Genomic DNA, 26,637 nt, shown 5'->3' on the forward strand with positions numbered 1-26,637 from the left:
TTCCCAAATTTCAAAAGTTCCACGTCGGCATTCTCTGAAACGGTGTTTAAAAGCAAAATTATGAATTTTATCACAAATCAAAAAGAAATTTAAAATAAATAATTAAAATTAAAATTTTAAGAATTTGATTAGAATATAGCCTTAAATCCACTTTTGATTTATATGGTTTTACAGATTCCACAATTTTAATATCTTAAAATTCTATTAAATTTTGATCCTTCGTATTTTTAAAATTTAACGATTTTGATTTATTTTTAGTTTCCTTGTCATTATTTTTAACAAAAATTATTAACATGGTATTTAAGTGATGACCTAACACAGATATTTAGAAGGATGATACATATACTAAAATGACATGACATGACACATTGTTACTTTATTAATGTATTATTAATATCAATATATTATATCAACGTTTATATTTTAGATTATTCAAATACATTTGTATATATTATAGATTACTTAATCCGTAATACATATAAATGTATCACGGATTACTCATTTTAATGTGACTTACATTAAAATTCAATTATAAACATCTTTTATGAGATTATCATTTTAAGTTTGATACAATTACAAATAATTTATTGATGTTTATATTTTACCCCTCTAGTTTATTGTATGCTCTTTGATTTCTCATAATTAAATATAGTTAGTGATCACATATTCACTTAAGAAATGATGTATATTTTAATAATTATTATATACTGAGAGATTTTTTGTTATTAAATTGCTTTTGGGAAGTGTTTGTTACAAGAAATTTTTAGTTTTGTGAAAATATGTGATTTTTCTATGCTTGGTTTGTTTTTTAAAAAAAAATAACATTCTCATTTTTTAGGATTTTTTTTGCTACTTGTTCCACAATAATAAACAAATTTTGATTAATTATGACCCATCACGAACAAGATATATAACTACATTTAAATGATAGATGGGTCACCTTAGCTAAGTCAATAGTCTTTTTCTCCAAGTCATCCAAATTAGACATATCAACCATATATGGAGCAATACACTAATAAGACACAACAATAAGATTAACGAATTTTTCGCTTCAACTAGTCATTCCCATTATTGACTCACCCTAGCAATGGCACAAGCACAGCAACGGCAATGGTGAAACACTGCTGAAGTGCTGATAACTTCTTTTTTGTTTGCCATAAACCCATCAATGTCGATTTCAGTTGCAATAAATAACTTAAAGATTGTCACTTGATTGATACCAAAATAGCTATCAGCATCGAATTTTCAAAAGGCATGCATTTGAAAAAAGGATTCTATGACCCAACAGCTAACTACCTTGGACAGTACTTATATTTATGGGGTAGCCTTATCTCTCATTAATTGTGGCATGGATATCATACAGGACCACTTGACCTCCCGTCAAACTATATTTTCCTTCTGAATTAAGGTGTTCTAATTCTAAATTTGAAGAATATCTTCGTTTTCTCTTATTTTAAGGAGTGGGGAGATCCCAACTAGGTTAGCGTCCACCCTAAAGACTAAGTACTTAAGTGGCACCAACTCCAAAGAACATCAAATTAAAATTAGCAAAAAAGTATAACAATTACTCAATAGGGAAACTAACAAAATCTATAGTTAGGTAAAGAATTTCATTTCTAAGGAACTTGCCCTTCAGAAAACTCGGAATCGAGTTCCACCAAAAAGAAGTGTTACAAGAGAACAATGTAAAGCTAGAAAGTTTATCTGCGTACGTAAGAGTTTCTTCTCAAAATTAAAATGCAGAAAATAAACCTCATATTCTTCTCTTTCAAATTGCCCTTTTTGCCCATAACCAATTCAAACTATATATACAACACCAACATTAATAATGGCCCTTATGCACCACTGCCTATCCTTCACTACTTACTTCATTGCATGCGCCTTCTACAGTCTTATATTCTTCCACTCTAACAGCAATGTTGGTAGGTAATTAATTTTACGTGTTCGCACAATATATTATGTTCTAAATTCTAAAGCACTTGAGTCGAATTTTTTTAATATTCTGTTGACATAAAATTTAAGTTGACTTTGTCTTGGGACTTAAGTATGAATTTCACATACTAGAGTGAGAAAATCAAGTTTCAATTCAATTTATACTTTCATCAAAGTTTTCTTTAATTACCTTCTCAACACTAAGGTTAGGTCATGGTATTATGGTTGCTAATGATAATGTTTGTCTTCTGATTAGAATTTAGAAAGTAAAACAGAAGTGTCATTTTCACAATGACAACTTTTACTCTGGCATTTGATTTGCAATGTGAAATAGGTTGGGTTTTGCTTGTAAACTACGCTTGCAACCTACTAGCATATCTTTCATGCTAATTCAACTCCACCCATTAGTTTTCTTGGTGTAATCTTTTTTTATTTTGAAATATACTATACGGTACGAGACGAATTACAAGAAACTTATATATTAATTCCTTTTGATGTAACTTCCGTCAAACTTTTCCTTTTTTTATGTTCTTTAATTTATATATTTTGACAATTATTTGTAGCCACGTTTTTTGTATGAAATTCGTAGAGTGATATTTGGTACGATATAGCATTGCTCTTTAACAACAAAACTTATTATCACTTGTGAGTCAATATAATAAATCTTGCTATAAAAAATAATAGGTACACTTACGGTAATAAATATTTCATATAAACTATGGATACACGTATCTTATTATTGACTTGTCCTACTTAATTTTTCTTTTCTTCGAGGAAATTGTTTGTTGTCTTTGTTTGTTTTTTTCCCCTTTAGCCTCTAAGATGGTCCATGGTTACTTTTGGGTTGCCAAAGAGCGCGAAGACAGAGTTTTAATAATAATAATAATAATAATAATAATAATAATAATAATAATAATAATAATAGAAAACAAACATTCTTGATCAGAGATCATCATGATTAATTGATTGAGTCGAATAAGATTAAGATTATTAGGTGCGATAAAAATTTTCTTTCATATATTTAACACACTTATATATACTTATTTATTAAAAAAAACTTACATATATATATATATATATATATATATATATATATATGTAATTTAAACTCGAAATTACGTTAAGCTGAAATATTTTTTTAATGGTAGTCCTTATTTGTTTTGATGTTAACCAATTAATTCTCATGTTTTAAAAATAAAAATATATGCTTTAGCATAAATATATAAAGAAAATTAATTTAGACACATATCTCAATTATTCAACAATTCAAAATGAATATGGTTCGTAACTTAAAAATAAACAGTCACAAAATAAAGTTAAACGACCAAAAGGATAAGGTGATGCTAGGCGGTGGGACACGTGGTTGTTTACACAGCATTGCACTTTTGCAGCATGGAAGTTGGCTTGGTCAAAAATTCAAAATTAGGGAGGGTGATAAAGTGAATACAGCATGGTATCATAGTAGTATTACATTAGCATATATAACCATGCTTTCTTAAACAAACAGTCTGCTTAAAAGAATATTTGTTTAAAGAAATCGGTCGACTAACCCCAATATAATTCAGACATACACAAAAAAAAAAATTAACCCCAATAAATTAAAAATTAGGCTAATATTATAAATTACTTATAAAAAAAATAAATTCAAGTAAAAGTTCATTTAACTTGTACACCACATACTCATATGAATTTTGAATAGTAGCAATTGATGAGAGTATAGGGTTGAGTATTTTCTGTGGAATTACTATAGATAAATCAGAAGAGTGCTGCTTTTAGACGGTTTTTGAGGGATTTGTTCTCTTTATATAGATATGGGCTGTCTTTAGCTTTAATTTAAAATTCAGATAGAGCCTTTTAGTATTTGTTCTTGTGCAATGTGCAGGGTAAGTTTGATTGTTAATTTGGAAGTTATGAGGTTCATAGAGAGAATCAAACAAGCTAGAGGTTTCATCTATATGGGACGAAATTGGACTTGACGTTACAATGTTGTTGTTGTCGTTTGATAAGGAAATTCGTGTGTTGTTGTCATGCTAAAGAGAACTATGATAATTTATTGAGTTTGACTTGAAGGTCCAATAAAGAGAACCAACTAAATTCTGTCAATGTTAGCATTCAGTACTGAGTAGTGGTGGAATTTGATTTCTTTTTAAGGGTCCATATAATTAAAATTAAAATGTATAAATTAAATATAATTTTTATTGATGTTTTTAGGCATTTAATAACTTTTTAAATAATTATCTTTTATAATATTAAAATATTTTTTATTCAGAACACTCTTTTAGATTTCTCTTTTTTCATTACTTATATATATATATATATTCATGCTTGCTATATATTAAATTAAAAAAACTTGATTTTTTTTTAAAAATCTGAAGAAATGTTATGCATTTTTTTACATCAAACAAATTTGTATGAGAATAAAAATAAAATAAAAAATATGCATAAAAAGTTCACAAGAAAAAATTGCATGCAAAAGATATTGCATAAGATTTCTTATACCAGAATAAGGTACAAAGTCATAAAAAAATAGGTTTGAAAAATGAAGGAAAAATAGTTTTATATTATAAAAATAGGTTAATTAATGAAATAATTCATATATAAAAGAGCAAATTGTAGTAACACCACCATGTTTTATTTGAATTATACAAGTACTCCCTCCTTTTGAAAATATTTCTTTGCCACCCCTTTCTGGTATATAGCAACAATAAGTTTAGTTTTAAAAGTTGAAACGTGAAACATTCCATATGATTACACAATTACATACGCACCTCCTATATTTTATACATATTACAAGTGCACCTGTGTATTTTTCAAACATTACACACAATATCCCTTTATTGTTTCAGATCTAAATTATCAATTGAGATATCTGAAACCCCCGATCTGAGTTGCAGTGCATCAACATGAGTTTGGTTGAACCTCAGATATCTCCAGTGATGTTTTTGCATTTGGGGTTTAGGAACCTGGATAACAGCTAGAAAGGACTTCCATGCATCAGGGGTGCCTGCTGATTCAAGTTGTAGGGCAACCAATGTACACATATCTAACATTTGGTGTTTAAACATGTTTTATAAACCTCAATTGGTATTTGTTTTGGTTGGAACTTTGACTTTTAGGAACGTCTGGTTGGGGGTGAGGAAGTGAAGAAAAACTAGAGGAAGAGAACAATTTGGTAGGGAAGGAGATGAGTTTCTTTGACCCAAAATATAAGATGAAAAATTTCATGGTTTGAGCTCAAATTTGTTGGTGATTTGTGAAAATTTGTGATGTCAAGTTGTTATTTTCAGAAACAATGGTAATGCAGATTAACAATCCATATCTAAATCACTAGAGATGCATACATAATATGTATAAAATATAGGGGTGCATCTGTAGTTGTGGAAATCAAGGTGCTTTGGAAAATAATTACAAATCACTTGACTAAACGAAGTTAATGTCGATTAGAACACAAGGGGACCATTGTAACAAGAATGCAAAAGTTAAAGGGGAACATTGTAACAAGAATGCAAAAGTTAGAGGTGTCATTGTAATTGATTTTTAGACATTAAAAAAAATATAATTTTACATGTTCGCACAATATATTATGTTCTAAATTCTAAAGCACTTGAGTCGAATTTTTTTAATATTTTGTTGACATTAAAATTTAAGTTGACTTTGTCTTGGGACTTAAGTATGAGTTTCACATCCTAGAGTGAGAAAATCAAGTTTCAATTCAATTTATACTTTCATCAAAGTTTTCTTTAATTACCTTCTCAACACTAAGGTTAGGTCATGGTATTATGGTTGCTAATGATAATGTTTGTCTTGCTATAGAAAATAATAGGTACACTTACGGCAATAAATATTTTAAATAAAACTATGGATACACGTATCTTATTTATTGACTTATCCTACTTAATTATTTTTAAGATTGTGTTTGGATAGAGAATTTTAATTGAAAAAAATAATTTATCAGAGAATTTTAATTTCTTTAATTTAAAATTCATTGTTTGGATTTTTTTTATGAAAAATTTAAATTTTTAGAATTTTAAAACAAAATTTTAAAACAACTAAAAATATGAAATTTTAATTTCTTCTAAAAGGTGAAAAGTTGAAATTCTTTTTTTGATAGAAAAACCTTCCAAAATGTTTACGTATTTTCTTTATAACCTTCATTTTTTTTTTACCTAAAAGTTTCTGAAATCTCATTTTTGAACTCGCAACTCTTTCCTCACGTCGATGATCATTTTCTTCAAGAAACATCATCTGAGCTCGTGAAGTGTTGATTGGTGCGGACGTAGGGGAACACGTAGAACTGTAGCCGCCAGTCAGGGAAACCGTCAATGCCAATCGCATGGCGGAAGTGTTCATCGACGTGGAGGGCTTGGGCCATGTCGCATCAATATTCTTCTCTTTGGAAACACACCGATCATATATTTTCTTTTCTCTGCCTTCATTCTCTTTCACCCTCATAATTTTATTTTTTTAATCCAAACACAAAATTTTGAAAATAAAAGAATTTATTTGAAATTCTTAAAATTTAAAATTTTTCAAAATTTTAAATTTTCTGGTCTAAACACACTCTTGATGTAATTTCCATCAAACTTTTCCTTTTTTTATGTTCTTTAATTTATATATTTTGACAATTATTTGTAGGCACATTTTTTGTATGAAATTCGTAGAGTGATATTTGGCACGATATAGCATTGCTCTTTAACAACAAAAACTTATTATCACTTTTCCTTTTTCTTATGTTCTTTAATTTACATATTTCGACAATTATTGGTAGGCACGTTTTTTGTATGAAATTCGTAGAGTGATATTTGGCACGATATAGCATTGCTCTTTAACAACAAAACTTATTATCACTTGTGAGTCAATATAAATCTTGCTATACATAGAAAGTTGGAGTGAAAATGAGTAAAGTCAAACCAAGTTTTACTTTATTAGGCTTGAGCTCGGCCTAAGTTGAATACGTAAGCCTTGAGCTTGGCTCATTACTAGTCATAGGTTTTTTTTTTAAGGCTCGGCTCGACTTATATAAAAGTCTGCCTTGGGTCACAAGCCTATTTAAAAGTCTGCTTAAAGATGTCTTTGATTAATTAATTATTTTAAAACCTAGTAAAATACTAATTAAAAAAAGAAACTTATAAAATTTCGTATAAGTAATGTACAAATCCAAAAATAATTGATAAACAAGATCATATTGAATTCAAGTCCGTTAAAGCATAAAGTAAATCAAAAGAAAATAAAAAGAACATAATATTAAAAAATGTATGGATTAGAGATGATTTGCAGAAAATGAATTTTATTCTACGTGAACAGTGTGCATGAACAGTAATAAAAACTGAAATTCTAAAATACTAGAATTATTCTCCTCTTCGAAAAAAAACTCCCTAAACTAAAACCTTGGTGCTGTTATATAGATCCTCAGTCCCAAAGTTTACAAATTTATTTTAAGTCCAAGTCCATAAACGAAATAAAATATAAGATTTGATAAAGATAAGATTTGATGAAATAAAGTTATTTTTATTATTATTAATATTAAACAAGCCGGCTTGTCAAGTTTAACAAGTTTTTTTTTATGGTTTGAGCTTGACCTTTTGATCTAAAAAGACTTTTTAAAAAGCTTGAACTTACCTTTATAGTAAACAAGTCAAGCCAAGCCGAATCTTACATAGACCGAGCCGAAGACTCTCGACAAGCTGCTCGACTCATTTCCACCCCTGATAGAAAATAATAGGTACACTTACTGTAATTAGGATTTCAAATAAAACTATGGATACACGTATCTTATTTATTTTATCCTACTTAATTTGTCTTTTCTTCGAGGATATTGTGTTTGTTGTCTTTGTTTGCTTTTTTCCCCTTTAGCAACTAAGATGGTCCATGGTTACTTTTGGGTTGCCAAAGAGCGCGAAGACAGAGTTTTAATAATAATAATAATAATATAAAACAAACATTCTTGATCGGAAATAATCATGATTAATTGATTGAGTCGAGATTATTACGTGCGATAAAAAAATTCTTTCATAAATTTAACACACTTATAAATACTTATTTATTAAAAAAACTTTTATATATATATAATTTAAACTCAAAATTACTGGTTAGGTTAAGCTGAAATATTTTTAAGTTAGTTAATCAATATTTTTTAATGGTATTCCTTATTTGATGTTAACCAATTAATTTTCATGTTTTAAAAATAAGAATATATGCTTTAGCATAAACATATAAAGAAAATTAATTTAGACACATACCTCAATTGGTATTTGCTGTCAAATAATAGCATTAGTTGTCCATATTGACTTCTCATATAATTTTTATTGATAAATAGTGTTATTAAAAAAATTCTTATTTTATTGGAATCAAAAAATTATTTAGAAACAAAATTTACAAAATTATACTCTTTTTGTTCTTATTTATAAGATGTAAATTTAAAATGATGCTTGTTATTTTTATAAGATCCAATATATAATGCTCTTATATTAATTATTTTTAGACTAGAAATATATTTGATTGAAAGAAAAGAGAGAAACAAACAAGTAGAAAAAAAAAATAAGAGTATTAATTATAAAAATAATTTTAAAAAATTCAATAATTTTAAGATAAATTTATTATTATTAATTAAATTAACCACTTTATTTAATATTAATTAATTAGATAATTAAATCTTCCATAAGCAGAAAGGAAGTAGTATAATTCTTTGAAAAAAAGAACTAATTTTTTACAGTAAGAAAAAAAAATTATTAGGTCATAATAGGTCACCTATTTACGATGTTAACACTATTTATTTTGCTGAAACTGTGGGTAAAAAACAAAAACTATATAAACAACCAAGGCTGAAACGAAACACGCGCTCTACATCAATTCTCCCTTCATAATAAACCCACTGATCGCTTCTCTTTCCTCTTCTCTCTCTCTCAGTAGAAAGCCTACAACCTTCTTTTATCTGCGTTTCCTCTCTCTCTCTCTCGGTATGTCTTTTTAGATCTCTTATACAATTTTACATTTAATATTAAAATATTTTTTATTAATCTATTAATATCAAGAATCGAATTGATCTTTCTTTCTTTCTTTTTTTTTCTTAACATCACCAATCTTATATCTCCTTAACATTGAAATGTTGGTTCCTTGCTAACAAATGCATGGGAATAATCAATCTTATGTATTATTACGTGCCAATTTTTCTGGATTTTGAGCAGTTTCCCAATTTGTTGGATCTGTTTTTATTTTATTTATTTATTATTGTTGTTTACATGGATCGCAATGCGATTTCTCTCGCTGGGTTTCTTCAATTCTTCTTCAGTACTCTTGGTTCCTAGTTCCAGCAATATCATTACTACTATACTAGGGTTTTTGAAACGTTATTTATTATTTAATATGGATGCTGATGATGCGAACGTTTTAGGTTTAGGGATTGATGTTTCACCTAACTCTGATTGTCTACGGAGTCATGACACTGACCTGCCCTGCCATACACAGAGATGAAATGATATATAAGTATATGATTTTTTTTTTGGGTGTGATCCTTTTTACTCTCTTTCTTTCTCTGGATGCCTATGACTCCATGAGCATGCTTGATTTTATTATTGTTAACGGATCAATATTATTGTTAACTGACAAAAAGTAATTTTTGCTAACGGATCAATATTATTGTTATTGTTTTTATATAGGATTTTTTTTTTACAGAATAGGATATTTTTTATATTTAAAATTACAAAAATATATTTGCGAATTCCAATGCATAAAATGGGAAGCAAAAATTTATTGCCTTAGAAATAATAGTAATTTTCAGGGTTTCCAACTTTAATCCAAACATACAAATTACAGCATGTATGGGATTTGCTATTATGCTTTTTTATTATTGGGTTTTATTTGGTACTCGGTCATGGATTGAGATTGAGGTGGAGATAACTCATTTTGGATCTGGTTTTATACCGTTTATTATGGATAATTAATTGCATTAGATTTCGGGAGTGACTAATTCTTAATAATTGAAGTCATATGGTGCTCTCTATGCTCTGTTTGTGGTTTGCCTTTTCTTGCTTTATCAGGCAACTGGAATGGTGGACTCCCAATTTATTTATACTTTAATTTAATGTCCTGTTCTTTGTTTCTTGAGTGCTAATTAACGTCCACCTATTTTGAGCTGGATTTGGAATTTGGGGTGGACAGAGAGACAAAAAAGAGAGGAGAATTTTAACAAGTATTTTGATAGAAAAGAAAGAGAGAAATGAAAAGATAATGAAGGTAGAAGTGAGTAGCTATGAACTTAGAGAGTGATAAACTTACATCCTTGAAAATGTAGAGAGAGATGAAAAGAGAGGGGGAAATTATTAAATATTATAAGTGATGTAATGAAAAATGAAAAAAAAGAAAAAAATTTATATAAAAAAAGATAAAAGAAAAAGTGAATATATATATTGAATATTTTGTTTTTGTGTTTAAATTGGCAGTGAGATCCAAAAATCAAAATGTCCTAATTTATCTTGTTTTACTGCATTTCCAATCAAGCATTATAAGAACATAATGAACCTTGAAATTTCTTTTGATTCTGTGTATTAAATTGGTTTGGGGATCAATCGATCTCTTGTGTACTCAGATCAGTGCTAGACAAGGACTGGTAACCAAAAATTCCAAGAAGGGTACATTAATTCATGGCCTTTGAGGAGCACTATGTTTCTCAGGAATTGAAAACCATCCCCAGCCCCATGACAGTGACAGAAAATTTGGATGGGTGTTTTGATTGCAACATCTGCTTAGATTTTGCACATGAACCAGTGGTCACCCTTTGTGGCCACCTATACTGCTGGCCCTGCATCTACAAGTGGCTCCATGTCCAAAGTGCTTCTCTTGCACCAGATGAGCACCCACAATGCCCTGTTTGCAAAGATGACATATGCCACACCACAATGGTTCCTCTCTATGGCCGTGGCCAGGGCATAGCTCATAGTGACCATGATGGAAAGGCATCATCCTATAGAGGCAGTTGTATACCACCAAGACCACCTGCTTTGGGTGCTCAATCGCTCATTGCAACATCATCTCAAAGTGTTCCATATCGCAACACTTATCAAAATCAGCATTTATACCAAGAAGAGGATGCATCATCATCACAAATGCTGAACCCTGGTGCCACCATTTTGGCACCAGGGTTCCCCCACCTTGTGTTTGGGATGTTTGGAGAGATGTTTTATACCAGAGTCTTTGGGAACTCGGAAAATTTATACACCCACCCAAATTCTTATCACCTGGGGGAAAGTAATAATAGTCCCAGGTTGAGAAGGCAAGAGATGCAAGCAAACAAATCATTGAACAGAATTTCAATTTTTCTGTTTTGTTGTTTCCTTCTGTGTCTAATCGTTTTCTGAGCAAGAAATTGGATTATTATTCTCTATTGCCCTGTTGTATAATTTTAAAGAAACACGGGTGTTAGCTTGAGAATGAGATAGATTGAGCAATTGTATGTAGGGTAAAAGAACTGGTGTTCTTCATCATTTACTATAATATATTTGAGCTCGATTTTTCAGATGGCCACTCTTTATGACTATCGAGATGTTGTGTTGTATTGTACTGGACCCTATTCTATGTCATGCTACAGTTTTAAAAAAACAAACTTGGTACCTGTAAGACCCACTTATGATTACAATTTCACTTGCCTAGTTCAAAATTTTGAGCTCTTGTTGCTTGAAGAGAGCATATCAATCCGACCAATTAAGATGATTGAACATGGACTTAGACAATTGGTCTGTTTAATTTGTAGAAATCAAATGTCCCATGGTCGTGGAGACTTTTAAAACTTTGTAGTTGCTGTTAAAATCGCAGTTGCAAACGGTTTTCTAAAGCTTTGGTCTCTTAGATTGAGTTATAAACTTTTCCTTCGAAAATATTAAGGGCTTGGAAGAGGAGGAACGATTTTTCAACTCTTACACAATAAAAAATGTTCGAGCATTCACAAGGTTTACTCATAAGTGGTGAAATTGTTTGGATAAGGTACCTGCAGTATAATAGTATGCTTATAGTATTATAGCAGGTTGATCCAATCTAAGAAATAAATAATTGCATGGGACTTGTAATGGATAAGATTTGCCTCTTGAAGCAATGAGTTGTCCAGGGTCCATAATTATAAACCAACAAACGTCACAAGTTCTGCTTTTTGGGGGAAAAAGCTGCATAAGAACAACTTTACAAGAATAATACAAGATGAAAAGATTTTTTTATGTCCAGCTTTAAGCTTTCTAGTGGTTGTGTTGTGGTGGTCCATTTGGATTTTGGATTTTGGATGTTTAAGTTCCAATAAGTTCACTTCGCTCAGCTGGCAAGGGGACATTTACTAGTAATGCCTTGCACAATTTTTTTCTTCTTTCCATTGGAGTCTTAATTTTTGGATATACAAACGGTCAAAATATCTTATCGACAACCCTCATTTTTTATTATCTCTTTCTTCTTGTCTGATATTTTTTTGTTAGGATTAAAATATGGTGAGAAAGTTTTTGGGTTTAACGAGTACTTATAATATCTCATTTTAAGAAGACGGATGGAAATTTGAACATGTGACTTGTTTAACTCTTTGATGATAAATAGTTAATTTACCTTATTAGCTACTCTTTACCATTAATTGGTTGGCCTTCACACTAATTTTAGTTATTGAGCTAAATTGACCTTTGAGGTATTTTGATCGCATTTTTTGCATTTACCATAATCGGAGCTATATGTTTGGTTTTTATATTCATTATAATTAGGAAAAGAAATCTACAACTTTTGTGAAAAGAAACGTGGGCTAGTTTGGATGTTTAAAATGGGCCTTGAACTCAAATCAAATGTTAGAGAGCTTTGTTAGTGGCACCTCCTTTATCGCTAACTATGTTACGTGTTTTAGTTTTTTTTCTTTCCTTACAAAAACACCTCTCATGAAAACACTTTTTCACAGGTGAAGACACAAGACGAAAATGTATTTCTATTTTGTGTTCGGTGTGAGCTTTTAATACAAAAGGAAAACACATTTTCGTCTTGTTTTATTTAACGATACATAACAAAAACTCATTCTCATTTTATATTCGAAATGAATACCCCCAAATGCATAAGGAAAATGCATTTTCATCTTGTATTACTTCCCAATGCAAAATCAGAAAAGAGAAAAGCTTATGCTTTTTGGGTAAAAGTTCTTAGGAGCCAGGCAAATCTTGATACACTCCAAAGCTCATGCTTTTGGAGTGTAAAGGGTCATTCAAAATAAGTTGCATTGGATAAAGAAAGGTAAGCAGTGGCTTAATGCCAATGATAGACAAGTGAGATTTTGGAAAGGTAATTGGTTACGATTAAGCATTATTCTTATGGAACATGTTATTTAACAAATGAGTAATGATAGATGAATCATCATTTATTTTAAACATCCTATTAATATTTCTTTTTTTATTTTTATTTTCCTATTAGATCATAAACTCTATCATACTTCATACCTATATTATTTCCCTCTAAGTGTTGAATAGATTTTTGGTGTTCATTAACATTTTCCTTAACAAACCCCTCACATTCCATTGGATTAGTTGGTTGTCGAGTTTGTTAATAATGATGGTCAATGAGATTTAACACTTATAAGTTATAACCCCTTATAGTTATATTTGTCCCACTGAGAGACACGTTAGGGAATGCTAGATTTGTGTGGCCTTTTAACCTTTGATGAAAGATTCTCTATAAGGATGGCTTATAACTTGATCTCTTCTCCTTCCTTGCTTGAGAAACAACCAAAACCTGTGGAAGAGGGTTTAGAAAAGCAACCTCCATCTCCACTAAAAGGGTTTCACGTAGGATCTTCCAATGAGGACTTTCTACTAAAATAGCATGTGCAATTCATATGCATGGCTTTAACTTCCGCTTAGAGATGGACTAAATGTAACACAGACGAGTTTGTCCACGAAAATGACACAAGTGCAACATATGCAATGGATCATAGGTTTTCAAAGGAATATATAGATCTAAAATAACTTGATGGCATAACTGTATGGGTATTCTTCACAGGCGAATGAAACATAAACAACTATTTATTTAAAATATTTTATTAATATTTTTCATTTTTTTATCTTTATCTTTTTATTACATTATCAACTTTATAATATTTATATATTTTTTTCTTTAGATGGTGGATAATATTATGATCATCCAATTATAAATCATCATTTATATAATTTTTAAAATAATTATTATGAAAATCAACAAACTTATCATATATAATAAATTATAATTAAATAATAACTATATAAAATTATTTTTACATTATGTCTATAATCTTTTTTTTCTTTCTCAAAATCAAATGATCAATTATATTATAATATTTTACAATTGGACAAGATAATAATGGATTTGACAATATAATAAGAAATCTCCCAACAACAAATTCTTATCCTACTAAATAAGCTCTAACATGTTTGATCTCTATATTTTCCTTTTCCTAAAGTGTCTCTTATGTCTTTTTTTTATATGTCTAAATCATTTTAATTAATTTTTTTTCATCTCTTCTTTAAAGATATAGTATAGGTTTGGATTCAAATTAAAAATGTTGTATGTATATATTTTAATACAAATTCAACGAATAAAAACAAGGATATGCTCCTTCAAAGAATTACATTTTATTTCAAACATACACATTCTATTTTTTATTTATTAATTGTATGATCACATCCATCTTTGACAATAAGGAGGGATGGAAGAAAATTCATTGCTTAAGTCTTAAGTTGTTTTTTTATGGCCAGGCCAAGAAACAGAGAAACATAGAGGCCATTTTCATTTCAGTCTCCGGCGCCATTGCTATTGTGGAAAAACAAGAACAAAAATGTTCGGCTTATCGTCTTCGTCTTCCTCTGCGTCCAACATGAGAGTGACCAACACGCCTGCCAGCGACCTCGCCCTCACCAACCTCGCCTTCTGTTCCCCCTCCGATCTCCGCAATTTCGCCGTCCCCGGTCACAACAACCTCTACCTCGCCGCCGTCGCCGATTCCTTCGTCTTATCTCTCTCATATCCTTCATCGCCTCCTTTTTCTCTTCAATCTATGTTTCATTTCCTTTTTAATTGAATGAATTATGTTGCTGTAGTAGCGTAGAATTACTTACTTGTTAGTTTGTTCTCATTAATTAATTATATATATGCCAATGCCGAATAGTGGAAATTATTGCGTGGATTGATGATTGATTTTTTGTGGCCTTAACTGAGAGATACTGCTCATGACAACATAGGCAGCGGCCAGATTGCGTTGAATGTCGTTCAACGCCGGTGTGTCAAAGTTTCTTCCGGCGATTCCGTGCAAGTGAGCCGGTTAGTTTGTTTTAATTTGTGTTTTTCTGTATAGAGTATTGATTTCTCCTTTTTTTTTCTGATCGGCAAAATTTTAGTTTGTTAGTTATGTTAGAGAAATGTTGGTTAGAGGATTCGAACCTTTGACTTCTCTCCCCTCCATTCTCCCTTTACCCTTCCCCAACCACTGGGCCATCCTTATATCTCCTCTTTTTGTTATTTTCGAATGATTTGATTTGATTTGTTTTTCTTCTTGTTGCTCAAGATTTGTGCCCCCTGAAGACTTCAACCTCGCACTGCTAACTCTTGATTTGGAATTTGTTAAAAAGGGGAGTAAGAGTGAACAGGTATGCTGATTTGAAAAAGTGCTCATTGTGTTGTGTTGTCATCAATTTGTTGCTCATTATGGTGGTTTGGCATTAAAACTGTTGTTGCTGTTGCTTTGTCTTGTAGATTGATGCTGTTCTACTGGCTAAGCAACTTCGGAAGAGATTTATGAACCAGGTAGGGTCTTTTACTTGGTTAATAGTGTTGGTTTTTTAGTTATCATTGATTGGTTGTTTTTTGACTATTAAACATGCTTGTTGTCTTTACTGATTATAGCACTAGAGCACACAATGTTGTGTGGTTGCTAGATGTTAATAATACTAACTGCAGAGTTTTATTTCAAAATCTTCTTGTCTAGATTGATCACTGCTGGACAACAGAAAATAAAATGTTATCTGGTTGGCTATTACTTTTGTTATTATTTGCATAATCATGTGTCGTAACATTTCTATTATCTCACTATTTCCATGACTTATCAAATTATTTTCTAATTCTCAGGAAGCTTAGGAATATTTTTTATCCTGAGTCTCCCTATTAGCTCTTTCATGTTCATTCCTTTCATTTGATGTACTATATTCCCCATCAATTTTTTAATCGGTATTATTTTAATGCAGGTTATGACTGTGGGGCAGAAAGTATTATTTGAGTATCATGGAAATAATTATAGCTTTACTGTCAGTAATGCTGCTGTTGAGGGCCAAGAAAAGTCTAATTCTCTTGAAAGAGGGATGATTTCAGATGATACATACATTGTTTTTGAAACATCACGTGATAGTGGAATTAAGGTGAGTTTCCCATTTTGCTTTTGACATCTATCTACCTTGTTTTTGGTCAGTTTTTTCTTGATACATTCTCAATGCTTACATAGCTTAACTATCCTTTGATGCTTAACTAGTTTACAAGCCAGTAAAAAAGGTAACAAACATTAACTTCAAAAGTGAATCACAACGATGGAACAAAAAATTCAAATACGCTGCATTTAAATTACTTACACTAAGCTAATTACATACCTTAAATTCTAACCTTGAGTAAGTTTCAAGATCTTGGCTTCCCAAGATCAAAATGCAGAATCAGCAACGTAGTGGTGCCATTGCCATACAAAGACACTATGTTGGAAAGCCGCTTTAATAGTGGTCACCCCTAGCCCGCTTAGTTGCGGCCTTTATGGGGGCTGCCTTAATTGCAGCCTTGACGGTGGGTGTTTGGGTGACACATAAATTAATGCTATAAAACTCAATGCTCATTCACTTCTAGGAAACTACAGAAAAAATTGTCTGATTCCACTTTTAAGTAAGCCACTAATAGAGTCTTGTATCTAGACAAAATCATTACAGACAAAAAAAAGCAGGGCAGCCTGACACCTTTTTTGATATGTGAACCTACATAGATTGCTTTGATATTATCATCTCTGACTGTAGTAAATAAACCTCGTAATTGTGTGTGCAGTCTAAATTCCCAAACTTACAGATATAACCAGAGAAGCGTCTGATGGGATATGAAATCCTAGCTCTTTCTTCTTGCACCACTACGGTTTGACAGCAAAACCACTTAACTTTTAAGCAAGACATAATTTTTGTGAAATGAAACTTTTCAAGTGGCAAGCGAATTCAAGAAAATTTAAAGACATTTGTAGGAACAGTTAAAAAGTATGATGGATGGATTTGATATGACTAACAAAATATGACATTCTATGCTAATAATTAACACTGATCTTGTCCACAGCCAAGAGGAGTATCATTTTCTGATTCTACTTTCTAGGAGAAAATGAGGAAAAATTATAAGAGAGAATTGATGGAGAGTGGTCTCTGGGAGCTGTTATGTGACTAATTCTGAACCTATAAACAGGATCTGGTAAGTATAGAAGCTGTTACCAATAGTTAGAAATGCAATCTCTAACAGCCTAACTAACCTATTCTGGTGTAAAAAAATGCAAATAATACAATTCAGGTTTCAGAAACACCATTTTTTTTTCCTGCCCACATTTCTGAGGGCAAGTGAGGGAAGACAGAATTCTCATATTGGCTTCTGCCTTCTGGTTTATGAAAGTAAATTCTAAGAATAGGAATAGCTATGACGCAAACAGATAGTGATAGAGTAGGAAGCAGAAAGGTTCCTCCCCCCTATACACGTCTCAAGCCTATCAAAGCTCACTCCAGTCTGCATCATTTTTATAGATGCCTCACCCCTATAGAACTGAGAACCACAACGAATTTAGCAGCCAAGGAGTTTTGACACCACAAAGTTATCAGCTTATCTACAATAAAATTGTAAAATCTATGCAGATGCACATATTTCTGCGTCGTATAATTAAATAGATTTCACTGATTGGGATTTGGTGAATGTTCAGCTAATCTTGATGTTAATATTGACATAATTTTTTTTAATATCTTCTGTATGTCATTTAGAAAGCTAAATCCAGTTACTTAATATCAGTTATTATTTTATATACTCCATGTAAGATAATACCAAATACATTGTTAAGTAAATGACATTGTATGAAAACTTTTGATTGTACTCTACTGATTGCAATTATCCTTACATATATTTACTGGTTTATGTTGTGATTTGCAGATTGTCAATCAACGTGAGGGTGCCACTAGCAACATTTTCAAGCAGAAAGAATTTAACCTTCAGTCGCTAGGTATTGGTGGCCTGAGTGCAGAATTTGCAGATATATTTCGAAGAGCTTTCGCCTCTCGTGTTTTCCCTCCCCATGTGACATCTAAGTAATACATTGGATACGGTGGTTCATTTAATTTGTTGTTTTTATAGTATATCATGTTCTTACTTGAAAGCCTGAGGTTTCAGATTAGGAATCAAGCATGTGAAGGGCATGCTTCTTTTTGGGCCACCTGGAACTGGAAAGACACTTATGGCACGTCAAATTGGAAAAATTTTGAATGGGAAGGAACCAAAGGTTTGGAAATTACTCCTTATTCTTGTATGATAAATTTGAACAAGTACATCTATATGATATTATCATGTATGAATCAGCAATAGTTAGTAGAGATAAGATAATTGTAATTTCTCATTTAATTAAAATCATTTAGTCGTCAAGGGGTTTAGCTCAATTGGTTGAGCAAGGTGCGTGAGTTATTGTAAACCCCTTGACACTATCATCGATTCCCATAGATAATTTTTTTTAATATCATTTAGTCTCCTAATTATTGATAATAGTGGGCTAATAATTGGCCAGGAATATGCTTTTGTTTTCACTGTTTGTTACTTTATAGATCTACTATCTTCTTTTTACTTAAATTTTACATCATGATTGTTTTCATGTGTTATCAAAGAAATCATTCATATGTTTTTGATAATGAATTTGTGCTTGATTTGACAGTATTGAATTTGAATCTCATTGCTTGTAGTCCACTCTTCTCTATTTTTATGAATGTGATACTGTGACTTGTGTGAGTTTTATTGGGGCGGGCATAACTTTCTTACATATTATCAATTCTCATGCTGCATTTATGCCTTCTATACTTATTAGATTTTTTTGACATTTTTTACTTTTTGTCCTGTTTCAGATTCTTTAAATAATTGACATGCTTGAATAGCTTCAAATTTGATATATGGAAAGTGTGTGCCTTCTGTAGGTTGGTAGTTGGTAATTATCTTTTGTGGTCTTTATTTTTCTTTTCTATGACTTGTACTAGATTGTAAATGGTCCTGAAGTTTTGAGCAAATTTGTTGGTGAAACTGAAAAGAATGTGAGAGACCTTTTTGCTGATGCTGAACAAGATCAGAGGACCCGAGGTGATGGATATATACCCATTACATATTCCTTAAGTTGAAATTTCATATAATTCACTTTTATTATTCACTGTTTTCCAGGGGATGAAAGTGATTTGCATGTTATAATCTTCGATGAAATTGATGCTATTTGCAAGGTATGAGGTTTTTCAACTTCAGAACAATATCGACCATCAATTGTGTTACTATTGTCAATTTGTTGGTTACAGTTTATCAGCAACAATTGAGTTTTCCTTAACTGGTGGAATCTTTATATTTTAGCTGTAGCTTAAACTTTATTGGTCACAGATCAATAATAGTTTTTAAGTTCATTTTGTTTTGATGTACTTAACTAGTGGAAAATTTTTGTACATCTGGGCTTATATGAGGAAGTGCATAAGTATGATTAAAGGGGAACATGATGACATTTAAATCTGGGGGCTGCATGTAGTTTTTGAGTAATCATGAGCATTGAATAGTGATTGAATTGATTGGTTCTATTTAATCACTTTATGTTCCTCTTCATGTATTGTGCAGTCAAGAGGTTCAACTCGAGATGGTACTGGAGTTCATGATAGCATTGTAAATCAGCTTCTTACTAAGGTTAGTAAATGTGTAGAATATTTTTTTTTTGATAAAAAAGGAGACAATGTTCCTACAGTAGTCATATCAGTTAACCTATAAAGACTATTTGTTTGATTTGCAGATAGATGGTGTGGAGTCACTAAATAATGTTTTACTTATTGGAATGACTAACAGAAAGGACATGCTTGATGAAGCTCTCTTAAGGTCTCTATATTTTTTTCCCCTGTTCTAGATCTTTGAATATACTTTCCATGGAAAATATAAATGTTGACAGTCAACAATATATATTATAGTTGTCATCCAATCTACTGCCACTCTGATGGCTTGTTATAGAATTTGGAGAGTTTGAGGAAAATTGATTGGTTATTTAGTTTACACATGTATGTATTTATTTTATTTACAATATTAATTGGAAGAGGAATAATGTCCTAAATTAAAGCTTATCAGCATTAATAAACTTTGGGCCAGTATTAGCTAATATTGCTCTTGGTACGTGTGATTAATTCAAGTTTCACATTGGCTAGAGATAAGACAAAGATAGAATATATAAGTGGGAGACAACCCTCACTCTATGGGCTAACTTTTAAAATTGAGTTAGGTCCAAACTCGCATTTTAGATGGTATCAGAGCCTATCTTAGATCTATTAACAGGCTACCCGCCATGTTATCAGCGCACCATACCCAAAAGTGCTGCTGGGCATGAGGAGATGTATTGAGAAAAACCTCGGTCCCACATTGATTAAAGATAAGGTCAAGATAGATTATATAATTAAGGTGCAACCCTCAAGTTGAAGTATGTATGTCATGTACTAAGCTTCTTATAAATAAAGTCAACCTGAGGCCAAGTGATTCAATAGATATATCAGCTAACTAGTTGTTGGAGTTGACGAATTTAGTAATGATCTTGCCTTGAAAAAAGAAACTTTGACAAAAATATAGTCAATCACTTTGTGTTCAGTCCTTTCATGAAAGATTGGGTTAGAAGCAATAAGTTAGTGCTGTTGGATTGTCACAAATCAGTTTCATTTCCTTAATGTCTCACAACTTGAGCTGTTAAAGCAATTGCTTTAACCCCAAGTTCATTGGTTGCTGCTTCCATAGCATGATACTTGGCCTTTGTATTGATCTAGCAACTCTGTTCTATTTCTAGCAACTGTGTCATTAATGGCCAAAAGTACTACCTATTCATGTGCTCAAATTCTATTGCTTAATCCTGACACCTTTAATTGATTTGTGTAGTAGCTATCTGCATAAGTGGTGCTTATCTTTTAGTCATTTATCATCTACTTGTGTCATGTAGACCAGGGAGGTTGGAAGTCCAGGTTGAGATAAGCCTTCCTGACGAAAATGGTCGATTGCAAATTCTTCAAATTCATACTAACAAAATGAAAGAGAATTCTTTTCTAGCTGCTGATGTGAACCTTCAAGAGCTTGGTATGTGTTATGTGATGCCTAGTCTTGTCTTACATATGTATAAATTTACTTTTTTGATGAAATGAAATTATGAAAGTAATAAAAAGTAGCATATTATGCTTCTTATTTGCATTAGCAAAAATATTTCTTTATTAGTGGACATTATTCATGATCTATCATAAGCTCTTTTATTTGATAGTTTTATCATATGAAATTTGAAGGGGGAGTCTGGCAAACTAATACTAGTTCACATCTGTTCTAGTTCCAAGCAGTTTATAAAGTTGTGTAAATTGTACCTTTAAATTGGTTTTGAAATCACATAAGCTCGGACAAACTGAACACAGCAGTAACACAGACCTTGACATTGTATTTGTATATTGAGATTCAACATCCATTCTTATCCTTTGTGATGATACCATTCTTTGATCCGTAATTGGACAGTGGACAAATTATGGTCCTATTTGATAATTAGCCAACACACTTTTGGTTAATGGGTTCAGTTTGTAACATGATGATATGATTAAGGGTTGAATGCAGGCATAAGATACTAAGAAAGTTATTATTCATAATCAGTTATTTTGATATCATGTCAATGTAGATAAAGCATAATCTGCAAAATACCGATGGCAAGATTATCTTTTCATTTTATCAAAAATTGGAAAAATAAAATTATCTGAATCACATGGATTGAACTATGAAGTTCATGGGATGTTTTACTTTGGGTTTGCTTTTTCTTCTCTTCTGCAGCTGCTCGAACGAAAAACTACAGTGGTGCAGAACTTGAAGGTGTTGTGAAAAGTGCTGTCTCATATGCTTTAAATAGACAATTGAGTCTAGAGGATCTCACTAAGCCAGTGGAGGAAGAGAACATTAAGGTTACAATGGATGACTTTTTGAATGCACTCCATGAAGTTACTTCTGCATTTGGAGCTTCAACTGATGATCTTGAAAGATGCAGGTACTACTTTTAGTCACAAGGATTAAGAGTTATCGGATTCTTAGGAACTCAGAACTTAGAGAAGATAGAAAATGAAAGAGGTTCTTATTAACCAGCTTTAACAGTAGCTTTCACTTGTGTATTTATAGAGTCAGCTGTCACAACTAATCTAATTAATACTAATTACCTGAGACTGCAGTTGAATAACTGCATTTATTTACAATACTATACACCCCCCCCCCCCCCCCCCCCCCGGCTCAAGCACATTGGCTTGGTGGTGAAGGCATCAGCCCATTGATCCAGAGCAGTTACATATCGATAAACAAGGTGCTTGGCCAGAACTTTCTCTCGGACAAAAAACAGATCAATTTCCACATGCTTTCTTCTTGCATAAAGAACAGGCATGGGCAACATGATTATATCAAAAGGATTATGCATCCTCTTACCCAACTAAAATAAAATGAAGCATCACAAATATGAAATATTATTGTATGCAACTTCTCATTATTTGAATGTGAAACACGGGTACGTTTAGAAAAGTTTATTTACAATGTATTTGGACTTATCGTATGATACAAGCACTTGTGTAAGTGTTTGGGAGAGCTTATGAAAAAAATGTCCAAAAGTTGTTTTAAGCTTATTTCAGTAAACTCTCCCCAGGATAGCTTATGAAAACAACTTACAACTTATATGAAATCAATTTAACCCTATTTGTTCTTTGATTATAAAAACAACTTGTACATAAGTGTTTACATGATAAGTACTTATTTAAGTGCTTAATTAAGCTATTTACCCAAACAGACCCGTAAACTGATGCTAGAAAGGTGTTGGCGAGTTTCTTTCAGACGGGGTTTGTGGAGGTCCCTTGGATAGTTTATCACAAATATTCTTGCAACTTCCATGTTTTATAATGTTTTACTTGTTTTCATAAGTAGTTATTTAGATTTATGATGAATGTAGCAAAATTGAAATCTAAGTCTATCTGGAAGAATTGTGGAAACTGGCAAATTTGCTGTGTTACTGATAACATTTTTATGTTATTTGGTTTATAGACTCCATGGCATTGTGGAGTGTGGTGATCGACATAAGCACATTTATCAAAGAACAATGCTACTTGTGGAGCAAGTTAAAGTGAGTAAAGGAAGCCCACTTGTCACTTGTCTCCTTGAAGGTTCCCGTGGAAGGTATGTCGTGTATGGATTTTCATCTTAATTTGACCTTTATAATAGATTGTTTCTAACTTACTTTGTTGTCATAGTGGTAAAACTGCACTTTCAGCTACTGTTGGTATTGACAGTGACTTCCCATATGTCAAGATAGTAAGTACTCTTCTTATCTTGTATATTACTCTAGTGATGTGCATTGCTTTTGACTTTATAATTATGGCCACATGTAATTCATCTTCTGAATTTGGTTAGGTTTCAGCTGAATCAATGATTGGTCTACATGAGAGCACCAAATGTGCACAGATTATTAAGGTTTGTCATAATGATTTTTTTTAGCCTTTCTTTTGAATCTACTGAGCACTGAGTGTATATAGTTTCTGAAGACTCTGTTACTGAGCTTACTAGTGAGGTTTTACTGAGTCAGAAGTCAAGTGCATGCTTTAGACTTTCAATTATCTTTAGTCCATTAACAATTACATTAATATAATAGTCTTTTCTGTATCTCCCTAGCTAGCTGACTGTATCATATAAATTCTAAGGTCTAATGGTTTCTGATAGGTTTTTGAGGATGCATACAAATCACCATTGAGTGTCATCATTCTTGATGACATTGAGAGGTAAGATTTGTGATTTTTATTTGATCATTCTTTCCAGTAATTCCTCCTCAATGAATAATATTAATTGTTTGTTTCATTGTTCATTGATCCAGATTATTGGAGTATGTGCCCATTGGTTCTCGATTTTCAAACTTTATTTCTCAGACACTACTGGTTCTGCTTAAACGGCTTCCTCCAAAGGTTTGTGTCCATCCTTGTTCTTTCAGTTCCTTTCTGTAGCATATCTATTATAAGTTCACAAGCAGAGTTGACAGGAATAGATATGGATTCAGTGGGTGGGTGAAGATATACTGCCATGCTATTTTACTGTGCCAGTAGGCTAACCAAAATCTATCATTTGATTTCCAAAATGTCAAATGAAAATTTTGATAATAATATTTTACACCTTAATGTAATATAAAGGCGCCTGATCTCCTTGCTGTCAAATTGCTCGTGCCTCCAGATTGAATTCAAATTGTTTGTGTTAAGAAGAGAACTAGGTTTTCAATCTTCAACAATGTTTTAATGTTTGTATTTTTTTCTGCAATTTATGCTAGCTGTATGCTTCTTATAACTGTTGAGAGTTCATCTCCACATGGTCAATATCACCAATGAAAAGTTTGAAATGTTAGGTATAAATAGTTTGTGTTGATGATGCTACCTAAATCTTACTGTGACTAATGTGCATTTCTACTCATGTTGACAGGGGAAAAAACTCATGGTTATTGGCACAACAAGTGAACTAGATTTCTTGGAATCAATTGGATTTTGTGATACCTTCTCTGTTACTTACCATATTCCTACATTGAACACAAAGGATGCAAAGAAGGTAAACATATTCGTTCTTTACATAGTGGTATTATCTGGCTTATGGGCTAATTGCATGCTATTGAGTATTAACTTTTGTCTTATGAATGTTGCCTGTTATTTTTCATGCTTTTTGTTCTCTTGATAACAAATCAGTTGTTTCATCTGATGATGAAATTTAAGTGATTGTATCACTTGTTAACGTCAAATGTACAGTTAGTTTGTTTCTTGAGATTATATGCTAAATTGTGACTCTTGTAAACATTGCAGTTCAAAATAAATGTTAAGCTTCTCCTTTTCTTTTTTGAAATCACAGGTCCTAGAACAATTGAACGTGTTTTCTGATGAAGATATTGATTCTGCTGCAGAGGCATTGAATGATGTACGTATAATTGCTCCTTTATGTCCTTCATTCTTTTAATTGTCGTGTTAGTTTTGCCTGATTTGTAAAGCAAGGGAACTCCAATAATTTTGTTTGGAAGGGAACCACCTTTTTTTGTTAATTTGTGCTTGTCCCGTGTTCCAATTACAGATTACTAGTAGAATAGCGGTTGGTCTTTTGACTGATAATATTTCTCCAGTTATGGATGAGGTTTTTTTTTTTTTTTTTTTTTAACTTTCATCCATCTCTTTCAAAATGAAGGTGCCTAATTTAGTTACAGTCAGGGAATTAAATTGTTAGGTTACTATTAATTTAATTTGCACTATTTTTTCTATTGGAAAGCAGTGGTTGGCAAAGAACATTGATTGCATGATGTTATTGGTACTTATTCTGACTGTGTTATTCTGTGTTCAATTTTCATTTTCAGATGCCTATCAGAAAGCTATACATGTTGATTGAGATGGCAGCGCAAGGGGAGCAAGGTGGATCTGCAGAAGCCATCTTTTCTGGCAAAGAGAAGATTAATATCGCTCATTTCTATGATTGCTTCCAGGATGTTGTTAGATAATAAGTTGTCGTGTTAAGCTGATAGTAATCTGTAAAGAGAAGATTAATATCGCTCAGTTGCAGAGTTTGTGTGTTGCTTGGTTGTGCTGATAGTAATTTTTAGAGGAGACGGGTTTCATAGTTTCTTGTTTTTATCTTTAGGGTTATTACTTAGTTGGAATTGTGCTGCTCTCAAACTGTAATGACCTTTATTGGGGATTCATCATTATCCAAACGTCTTATATTGAGGTATCTGGTACCCCTTTCTTTAAAGCTGGAATTTTTTTTCTTCTTTTAGAAGTCTCTAAATTTATTCTTTTCATTTTCATAAAATGATATCTACTCACTCTTTGTGCGAGCACACTTGTAAAATTTTATTTGAAAAATCTTATATCATCCCATGTTTAGAAATTTGAAATGGAAAATAACTTCGAATTATATTTACAACATGAATTTGTGTTGTATTTCAATAGATTTTGTTTAGACTTGCATTTGATGCAATTTTATGAAGAAAAAAAAAGAACTTTAATAAATTTATATATTAAAAAAGTTTAGGAATTCACGGCGATATATATAACTTATAAGTACTGTATTAGCTTTTACAAGTAATAAACATATGTATTTAAATTACTTTTTATTATAAAATTTATACTGAAATGTTATCATGGTGAGAATAATTAATCTTAACTCTTTGTCAAATAAGTCTCTTTAATTTTAAGATAGTAACAATTATTTCTTTAGAGGTAGTATTAACAAGAGCAAAATTCTAATAAAAATAAAATAATTGATTGAATACAACCAAATTAGGTAGAATTGGACGGGATTTATATTCTGACTGCTTTAAAAGAATGGTAGTCTAAGAAGCTGATTAGTAGATTTTTCGTCCTTGAAAACCAACCTATAAACATTTAAAATATTTTAACACGAGTATCTAATTCAGGA

General features: G+C 31.5%; 2 protein-coding genes across 5 annotated transcripts; both read left to right on the forward strand.

The window, feature by feature from the left end:
* Positions 1–8,748: 8,748 nt before the first annotated feature.
* LOC114373510 (E3 ubiquitin-protein ligase RMA1H1-like) lies at positions 8,749–11,451 on the forward strand. Of its 4 annotated transcripts, XM_028330988.1 has the most exons (3): positions 8,759–8,888; positions 9,323–9,414; positions 10,517–11,451. In XM_028330988.1, exon 3 carries the CDS (start codon positions 10,572–10,574, stop codon positions 11,283–11,285), a length of 714 nt encoding a protein of 237 aa, XP_028186789.1. In that variant the 5' UTR covers positions 8,759–8,888; positions 9,323–9,414; positions 10,517–10,571; the 3' UTR covers positions 11,286–11,451. The 4 variants fall into 4 exon arrangements, with proteins under 4 accessions (XP_028186787.1, XP_028186789.1, XP_028186786.1 ...); XM_028330986.1 differs by lacking the exon at positions 9,323–9,414 and having other exon boundaries at positions 8,749–8,883; positions 10,516–11,451; XM_028330985.1 differs by lacking the exon at positions 9,323–9,414.
* A 3,143-nt stretch (positions 11,452–14,594) lies between these two features.
* On the forward strand, positions 14,595–25,968 carry LOC114376713 (vesicle-fusing ATPase-like). The gene is made up of 21 exons (XM_028334957.1): positions 14,595–14,928; positions 15,130–15,225; positions 15,470–15,551; positions 15,658–15,708; positions 16,146–16,316; positions 18,103–18,257; positions 18,340–18,448; positions 19,188–19,287; positions 19,366–19,421; positions 19,801–19,866; positions 19,970–20,052; positions 21,149–21,282; positions 22,009–22,219; positions 23,251–23,382; positions 23,457–23,517; positions 23,617–23,676; positions 23,923–23,981; positions 24,074–24,161; positions 24,667–24,789; positions 25,084–25,149; positions 25,577–25,968. The coding sequence occupies exons 1-21, from the start codon at positions 14,744–14,746 to the stop codon at positions 25,715–25,717; spliced, it is 2,229 nt and encodes a 742-aa protein (XP_028190758.1). The 5' UTR covers positions 14,595–14,743; the 3' UTR covers positions 25,718–25,968.
* Positions 25,969–26,637: the final 669 nt, after the last annotated feature.

The sequence above is a fragment of the Glycine soja genome, chromosome 11 (assembly GCF_004193775.1).
Source record: "Glycine soja cultivar W05 chromosome 11, ASM419377v2, whole genome shotgun sequence".
In the NCBI taxonomy this organism is placed as follows: Eukaryota; Viridiplantae; Streptophyta; class Magnoliopsida; order Fabales; family Fabaceae; genus Glycine; species Glycine soja.